This window comes from Pezoporus wallicus, unplaced genomic scaffold (genome assembly GCF_028554395.1).
Source record: "Pezoporus wallicus isolate ANWC-B61680 ecotype Strahan unplaced genomic scaffold, APGP_CSIRO_Pwel_v1 contig_8341, whole genome shotgun sequence".
Taxonomy (NCBI): Eukaryota; Metazoa; Chordata; class Aves; order Psittaciformes; family Psittacidae; genus Pezoporus; species Pezoporus wallicus.
Window position 1 is genome coordinate 1,660,419 of NW_026638083.1, and position 9,113 is coordinate 1,669,531.

Genomic DNA, 9,113 nt, shown 5'->3' on the forward strand with positions numbered 1-9,113 from the left:
CCCACGGTCCTCCTGCATCCCCATGGGCTCTTCCCTGCCAGCCCCAGCCCTGGCACCCAGGCTCCCTGCCTGCCCCTTGCTATTCCTCACCCGCAGAGCTGCGGTCCCCCAGAAATGGGGTCCAACCGCAGCAGGGGTAAACGGACACGAACATGGGTGCTGTTACCACAACTGCACCAGCATCTGCTGGAGGAATCCCTCAGCACTGGGATCCCCCAACGCCATCTCATGCGCACTTGTTGATGCCACTTTTGCTTCATTTTCCTGCCTATAAAAAAAAGTTATTTTCTCAGATTTAATACCACTGGGGCTCTGTTCTCTTTGAATACAAACAGTGAAGAAGCTGCCGATCGTTGTCGTGCTGTTTGGGCCCAGAACGCTCCCGTGCGCAGCCCAGCACAGAGGCTCCATTCTGTCACCCTGTGACTTTACTGTGTTACCTCAGTCCTCACAAGCTATTAGGGAAGCCCATGTATTGCACAGCCCTTGCATCAGCAGCCTGAGCCTGGGCTCAGACAGGGCACTGAAGAAGCCTTGGGGAGGCATCAAGGACCCCCGAGCTTCGCAGTATGGCAACAGCCACGTATTTGCTACCCTCAGTTGTCTCTCCTCTTGTCCACGGGCTGAAAGTGACGTTTGTCCTCTTCTGCTGTGAAGCAAACCCTATGTTTTCCTGCAGCGCGTCCCACCATGAGGAGACTGAGCTGTCCCCATCACTGCGAGAGGGGGTCCCAGCACTGCAGCCCCTTCCCAGCCCGCGGCACCCACTGCACAGCGTGACACCGCTCTGCCCCTCCGTGCTGGCCGCGAGTCCAGTGCCGCTGCCCAGGCTCGCTCCGGGACGGACCCCGACCCCCCTCCGCCGCCATCACCGCCCCTCCGCCGCCATCACCGCCCCTCAACCGCCATCACCGCCCCTCAGCCTTGGCCCCGCCCCTCCCACTCCTGCCCAATCAGCTTGCGAGGCGGGGCGCGCCCGCCATTTTGTTTACGGGTGTGCGGACGCGAAAAAAGCCCTTAGCGACGGCGCGGCGGTTGCTAGGGGCGGGGCGATCTCGCGAGGCTTGGAGGGCGCGCCAAGATGGCGGAGGCGGTGTGGGAGCTGCTGGAGCGGGCGGCGCGGCGGGCGGCGCGGCTGGAGGAGCTGCGGGCCCTGCGCCTCGCCCTGCAGGCCGTGCCCCCCGCCGCCCTGCGCGCCCGCCTCAGCGCCGACCACCTCACAGCGCTCTTCGACCTGCTCGGCGTCAGTGACCGGTGAGCGCCGCACCGGCCCCGCGGGCCTGCCCCGGCCCCGCAGCGCCCTGTCCACCCGGTGGCTCCCGGGGCTGCCCCGTCTGCTTCCCCGCCCTGCTTCAGCGCGGCGGCTCCGGAGCACCCGGCGGCGTCCCGCTCCTGAAAGGGTTCTTTTCTGTCTCTGTGCCGCCCAGGGAGCAGGTGGCTGCGTGTGTTTCCATCCTGGAGAGGCTCCTGCCGGCCCTGGACCCGGTCTATGTGATCCAGAACCTGAGGGAGGAACTTCAGAAAGGGCTGTTCCACCCCGATGACTCCGTGAAAATCCTCTCCATAGCTCAGGTACAGGGGTTTCCTCCGGAAGGAGGGGACAGAGCTCCGTTTTCAGCCAGGCTGGGTTAGTCCTAACCTGTTACTGTTGTTCCATGCCCTCATGAGTGGCAAAAGCACTGCAGCAGGTGATATATGCAGGAGTTGTGCACTTACACAGTCATGGAGCTTTGGATAAATGCTGTGCAGTGTGTTGGTATATAACGCTTTGGGATGTATCTGTCCAATGTGACATCTAAAACTATGTTGTGACAGCAGTAACTTGTAAATGAATCGCCTTCCACATGTGCTGGATAAAGCTCTCTAAGCCAGCACTGGTAGCAGGTGCTGTAAGAATTAAGTGCAGCAGCATTGCGATAGTCAGGATGCTTTGAACGGTCTTGTGGAAGTAATGAAGACTGGGATGTAGTAACTTGACACTTGTTGCGTTAATTTAAAAGAACAGAATCAGGGAACACTGTGGTTTAGAATAGGCTTCAAGAGGTTTCACATTCAGCCCCTCTGAAAGCAGGCCCAGCTTGCAGCAGGCTGCTCAAAGTGTTTGTCCAGTGGAGTTCAGAGGGGCTTTTGACATGATTCTGTCTGTTGGTAGCTGTTCTAGTGCTTGAATGGCCTTACAGGAGAAAAAGCTGGTTTAATGTATTTAGTCTTCCTTTTTTCCTGTATTTAATCACGTTTAGGTCGGGAGGATTGTTGAAAATTCAGATGCAGTTACAGAAATTCTCAACAGTCCTGAACTGTTAAGGCAAATAATAAATTGCATTGGTGGGGAGAGAATAGCAGTGGCTAAAGAGGTAAGTGCTGCTTGCTTTCTTCCTCTACAAACTGATGTAGACACCACACAGAACACCTTTTCTGCTGTGTCTGAGATCATGACCTCTGCTATTGTTTTAATAAAAAATAGCTTATGTTGCCTTAAAGATTCTACAAACAGGCAGGTGCTCTGAGCCTGGAAATTACTTAGATGTGATAGAAAATTTACATAGAACTGTTATGTCTCAGTAGCTGTTTATGCCAAAGCGAACTCGGAGCTGATTTTGATGCCAGAGACTCGGGTCACAGTAACCATAAGCAGCTCCCCTTAATGGAAAGTCAATCACAACTAAAATTTTAGGTGTAGAACTTGCTTTAGTAATTTAAGAACATTGAAACTAAGTCTGACTGTCTTGTGGCTTTGCTTTTAATACTAAGCTCCTGTTTTTGCTTCCAGGCCATCAAATCCCTCTCCAGAATAGCACAAACACAAGATGGTTTAGAGGCTTTGTTTGTGAGCAGTTTGTTGAGTGACTTGAAAAATGTCATGGCAACAAGTGACGTTGTTCGATACCGAGTGTATGAGGTAGGGATGTGATCAAGGTCAGCCTTTGACTGGCGTGATACCATGGTCCTCTTGCACTAGCTCTGCATTGCTATCTGTATTTTATGGCTTTTATATTAGCATGCATCACTGGTTTACAAACTTCCCTTCATGTCTGCATTTTGTCAAGACAAGAAAGGAGTAGGAAGAGTTCAGCAGTGTTGGCCCTCAAATAATGACATAGCTCTGTTTACTTCACGCTTCTGTAGCATACTGTTTCCATCTTCTATTCTGCAACTTGTGTTGCCCAGGGCGTTGGAGGCCTACACAGAGTTAATAAAGACACAGCAAAATGTTTGCTTCTCTGAAAGCAAAGTAGCTGCTATAGTCTCTTAAGCTTTGGGTGTGAAGCTTTGAAACTTCTGGAGGGAGGAAGAGACTGAGAAGAAAGATGCCAAATGTGTCAGTCTAAATACGTATTGCAAAGGAGAAGTAATAGAGTTTAGCCAGCTTAATGAGGATAACATCTGAATAAGAAATAACTTTGAGCAGAAATCAAATATATGTGCTGTAAATTTGGAGCTCCTTATGAACTTGTTTAAAGCAAATATCTAAGTTAACTATGAAAACGTCATGAAATTCTGTGTTTGATATAGATAGTCAGCATTATAAGACTTGTTTGGCTGTTACTGTGAATTGTTATCTCTAAAATGTTTTTAGAATCCATCCCTTTTTTTGTTTCCCTCTGCTCTTAGTTAATTGTTGAGATTTCTTCAGTGTCAGCAGAGTCCCTAAATTACTGTGCAAACAGTGGGTTAATATCGGAGTTAATTGGCGAGCTGACTGGAGATGACATGCTGGTCAGGTATGTTGGAAGTGAGTTTGTCAATGAGATTTCCCCCATTTATGTTTGGATTTTGCCTTAAGGGAAGAAAACCAGTTTGTTCTTAGTCAAAGAGGGCTTCAAAACGCCATCTGAAATAGGCCAAAATACGTGTCTGTTACAGGGCTACATGCATAGAGATGGTGACCTCGCTGGCCCATACCCCACACGGGCGTCAGTATCTTGCTCAACAAGGAGTTATCGATAAAATTTCCAACATCATTGTTGGAGCAGAGTCTGATCCGTTCTCAAGCTTCTATTTACCAGGTAACATCATTCATTTCTTGCTTCCAGTGTTTACTGCTTGCTTTACTCATGAGTTAAACTGAGAGGACTGTCAAGCCTCTGAAAGCTCATGTGAACACTTGAATATAAATACATGTGCTGGATAGATATGAAAAATGCTGAAGGACATTCTAACACATGAATAATATTACTCATTAACAGGGGTAGTACAGGCGAGACCTGAAGAGACTGTGCTAAAGCTTTGAAGTCTGTGTTATTGTAGCCTTTTTTTATCCATGTTGTAGCAGCTGTCTGGAATTCATTGAGTAACTTCCAAAATACTCTCCTGTTCCTTAGCTATCCTTATTCTGATGCGTTTCACAAGGATTCAGTTTCAATAGCACTAGTTTAGCTGCGAAAAGATCTTAATGTATGTTTAATTTTGCCATTGCTAAAGTTATTGTGCCCTCCCCCTGAATGCTTCTTTTTTCTCTTGTTCCCTCAGGATTTGTTAAGTTTTTTGGGAATCTGGCTGTTGTAGACAGTCCACAGCAGATCTGTGAACGATACCCGGTCTTCATAGAGAAAGTATTTGAAATGGCAGAAAGTCATGATCCGACCATGATTGGAGTGGCTGTGGACACACTAGGCATCCTGGGATCAAATGTGGAAGGCAAACAGGTTTTACAGAAAACCAGTTAGTATCTGAAAGTTGTCAGTCGTTGTGTTGGTTTGGATTGGATACTTCTCTTTCTACTGGTGTCATCAGCCTCTTGCCAGGACTAGAAAAACATGAATGCTCACATAATGATGCTTTCTGTAAAGGCTGCATTGTTTTCTTTAATAGAGAAGATTGAAAGGAGATGCTGGACTACTTGCTTCAAATCCAATCCTTGATTTTTTTTTTTTTAAGTGGAAATCAGTATTAGCAGATAGCTATTGGAGTGTTGTAAATGGGACTGAAGACTTCTGATTACAAGTGTGCTAGGGTCTGTACTTCCTGAGATAGCTCGGTTGTGACACACAACTTCCTTTCTGGAAATGTTTGGATAGTCTGAAGAATTGATGTAAAAGCTTTGGATCTGTCTACCTTAGATCCTTATGAAGCAAAGAGAACCTTACACTGCTTTTGTGGTAGTAGATCAAGAAGTTGCCATTCTCAGGTGTAATGTACAACCAACAATACTACCAGTTGATGTAGTATAATGTGACTGACAGGTAACTCCCTACCCCTGTAGAGGTCTGTCTGAATTAATTAAAATCACTTTGTTTTTATGTTCCAAGGAAGTAGATTTCAGAGTCTGTTGAGCAAAATAGGGCACCAGGCAAAGAATGCCCCCACGGAGTTACGCCTTCGATGCTTGGATGCGATTTCCTCTCTTCTTTACTTGCCTGTAAGTTTGCGGTTTGGTTTGCTATCTTTTAAATCTACAAGAATGAAATTGTGTATCTGACTATGTGAAGACCTTTTGCAGCATCAAGCTTAGGTAGAAGTGGGAGCTTTCTAATGTTCCAAGTCATTAACTTTACTGGTTTGAATTTCTCCTGTTTGTTTGCTTCAAGTCTGGAGTTTGTTTATAAGAAGCCAGGTGTTCTGAAATCATGTTTATAAAACATGAAGTCAAAACATCCTTGGCAAGGGAATGAGAGTCAACAGTTTAATATGATATGGTTTTAATAGGATAGCTCTAAATGAGTGAATAAGCCATTTCCATTTGTCTGGCAGGGCTGCTCTCCAGCACAGCACTTCTCTTGTGTATCAAGATCAATTTATTTAAATGTCTCCTCCAAGCCAAATGAAATAGAGAAAGCCATTTCTTCAGTCATGGAAATATGTTGAGAATTTAAACTATTTGAGTTTAATCTGCTAGTGGATTATTGTAAATAATTTCCTTAACTATTGAATGTACACTCAAGACATGAAAGCTTTTCAGAATCCTAATGAAAATCTTTCTGTACGTGATGCATGTAGCCAGAGCAGCAGACAGAAGACCTTTTAAGAATGACTGAATCCTGGTTCACATCCTTGTCCAGCCAGCCACTGGAACTCTTCAGGAGCATCAGTACTCAGCCATTCCCTGATCTCCACTGTGGGGCTTTACGGGTGTTTACTGTAAGTGCTTTTTGGTTTTAAAGATCAGGTAGTGAGTTGTAATCCTTTGGATGTTTGAGGTTTTCTAAGTGAATGCCATAGACCCCTTCTTGAAGCCCGCAAGGGGTCAGAAAGAAGTCCTTTTTCATTATGCCTTACTTGTGTTCACCACTTAAATAATGCATCAGACATGTCATGTCTGTAATGCTTATTGCCTTATGAATTGAAGTGTGGGGAAGCATCAGCCATGCTCTAGGGTGCTGCTTCGATATCGGAGGCACTGCTGTGATAATTCACTTGACTTGAAAGATAAGCACTGAGCTGTACTTATTTTCCAGTACAGTTAAACCCTGCTGCTTGATTTGAGTGGTGGTTGTGTAACTGCTGTTTAGAATGAATAGGCCATTTAAGTTTTCCTGTTCTTTGGCTATTGCATAAGTGTACTCTATAACTGTGTTTTGGAGTTTTAAAATGTTTCCCTCTTTCCCCCTCGCCTTCTCTTTTCATGTTTAGGCTATTGCAAACCAACCATGGGCCCAGAAGCTGATGCTTGACAGTCCAGGCTTCGTGGAGTACATTGTAGACAGATCTGTGGAGCCTGACAAAGCCTCAAAGGATGCCAAATACGAACTGGTCAAGGCCCTTGTAAACTCTAAAACAATTGCAGAAATCTTTGGGAATCAGTATTACTTGAGGCTTAGAGCTTATTTGCATGAAGGCCCTTACTATGTTAAGGCAGTTGCTACTACAGCTGTGGAAGGAGCAGAGTAATGTCACTGGTGTCTTGGTTCCCCTTGCAAACCGTGTTACTGAAATAGGTGTAAAGACTCCCCATGCCGGAGTCTCTTTAAATTGTCTCTTTAAAGGAACATGAAGCACTTCAACTCTGAAATGAAAGTCATGAGAGCAAATCAAAACCTATAGGGCACCGTGTATTTTCCCATAGAATGTCATGGCAGAAGTTCTCTGTGTACTGCTGTGAGCCAGGTAACCAGGGTGAGCAGTGTCAACTGCTGGCTGGTTTACTTGGCAGAAACGATTGGTGTTTGGTTAAACTCTTGTTGGGTTTGGAGTTCCTGTTGTGTCTTCTCAGTCGATCACAGTTCAATTAAAACCAAACCAACACCAAAACACCTCAAGGTTTGTAGCCTCAGCTGCTGCCACAATTTCTGTATTTGTTCTTATATTTTATAGCTGCCAAAGTTGGCACTTGCATGGAACACACTCTTCCAGCCAGGCATATTCTGTCAAAGCCCAGCTGGCAAGAATGAGCTAGTAGCCTTCTGTCCACAGGAGGGAGTACGAACTGGATTCTCTTCTATTTTCAACTTGCTGGGTGTGAGTTGTGCTTGAATAAATAATCCTACATATTGTTTACACTCTTTATGCTGAGGATGTGGGGTAGGAAAAAGCTATTAACCCTTTAAAAATAAAGGAATAGAGTGTGTAACAACCAAATTGGGAGCTTTGGCTCCCTGGCTGACTGCGGCTGTGTATGGCAGCTCAGTTTACTCGCTTGAAAGGAGCGTGAGCTCTAGCACTGCAAGTCTGCTTCAGAACCAAATCTGAAATTGTTTACACTATTTTTTAACTATTTTTTTTAATTTTAAGGGTTATTTTTAAGAAAAGTACTATTTTAGTTGCCTGAGTTAGACTAAAAGGGTTAAGAACATAAAGTTTTCATGTTTAAGGGCATGAACTGAATTAGGAGTACAAAATGTAGTACGTTACCATGTTGTCATCGTCTTTTGAAGATGGTCAGCTAGCTGCTGCTGAGATGCAAGCTGGACACTAGTGACATGATGTATCTTTATCCATAAACAGAGACCATGATATACTTTATACAGAAGGTTTATATTATTTTTTGTTGAGGACATAAGAAATCTAAGGAATAGTTGGGGGGGGGGGGAGCATAATAAAACATGAAATTACTACTTTTTTGCTTATTTTAGTAGTGTGTCTGGTCAGGTATACATCTACAGAAAGTACTTGCCCTGTGTCCCTGCTCTGCCAAGTGAAGCAGGATGAGCTACTCGTGCAGTAACTCTCTTCCTGCTTGTAGTAACTTTGACCTGCAGCAGAGGTGATGGTATTGCCTGCCAAAATTTGCTGGCAAGGAGTCAAAGTGGGCTCGGAAGGGCAAGGTAGGTAGGTGAGGAAGTTCCCTTAAGATTAAATAAGCTGTTGGAATGGAAGTGATCTGCTTTGTTGCTTCTGATCTAAGATGTATAAAAGTTGTCATCCAACGTTATCCTGCTGCTGACGCTTTCATCCTAGATGTGCATAATAAACATCTGCTAGTGAGAAATGTGGTACATCGTGTCTCATTTGTGAACAGAGAGAGCTCAGAACCTTCCTGCATCCAGCAAAATATGAAAGCACTAAAAAGGATATGAAACAGAGTACAGAAGTCCCGAGTTTGTGCTTGTATTGGACAACTTAGCTTTGTTGGTTTAGGTGGCTTTGTGTGCTGGTAGCTCTGTATGAGCTGTGTGCTCAAATCTCAGTAAAGGAAACTGATGTAGAAACCTTTTCTGCAATTCATGAGTCTCTTCCATGTGTGTTTTCAGCTGTTGCCTTTGAAGGCTACTCTGTGTGCTAAGTCTTTAGCATCTGCTTTGCATGGTACGTTTGCCAAATACAATGTTTTAGAATACACAGAGATGCCAAACAAGGGGTTTTTTGTATGTGCACATATGCTTTCTTTTGCTGAGCTTTGAGCTCAACATTCCAATTAATTGGTCAGGTGCTCACCCCTTACTACATGTAGTTCCCCCCTCATCCTGTGTACTGCCAGATGGCTTATGGGTTGCTGAATCTTGTATATAATGGAAACATTTAAGTGTGTTGTCCCGTCTTCCCCTCTGTAAAGTAACAAGTGGAGAGAATTGAGATAAAACCAGAAATGGAATGTTAGAGAATGAGAACTGAGGTAACACGCTGAACCTGCATGAACTTGGTTTAAAAATGCCAAACCCACAGCCCAGACCACCTCATCTGACCCTGGTTAACAAGCAGCATAACTTGATACTTAAGAATTGCGGATCCTTTGGAGC

At 44.9% G+C, this 9,113-nt stretch overlaps 1 protein-coding gene across 2 annotated transcripts; it reads left to right on the forward strand.

Annotated features, from left to right (window-relative positions):
- The first annotated feature begins 1,066 nt into the window (after window positions 1-1,066).
- On the forward strand, window positions 1,067-6,954 carry PSMD5 (proteasome 26S subunit, non-ATPase 5). Of its 2 annotated transcripts, XM_057409087.1 has the most exons (11): window positions 1,067-1,102; window positions 1,190-1,254; window positions 1,428-1,572; window positions 2,241-2,354; window positions 2,771-2,899; window positions 3,613-3,722; window positions 3,865-4,007; window positions 4,471-4,662; window positions 5,250-5,359; window positions 5,938-6,078; window positions 6,571-6,954. In XM_057409087.1, the coding sequence occupies exons 1-11, from the start codon at window positions 1,082-1,084 to the stop codon at window positions 6,826-6,828; spliced, it is 1,428 nt and encodes a 475-aa protein (XP_057265070.1). In that variant the 5' UTR covers window positions 1,067-1,081; the 3' UTR covers window positions 6,829-6,954. The 2 variants fall into 2 exon arrangements, with proteins under 2 accessions (XP_057265070.1, XP_057265069.1); XM_057409086.1 differs by having other exon boundaries at window positions 1,067-1,254.
- Window positions 6,955-9,113: the final 2,159 nt, after the last annotated feature.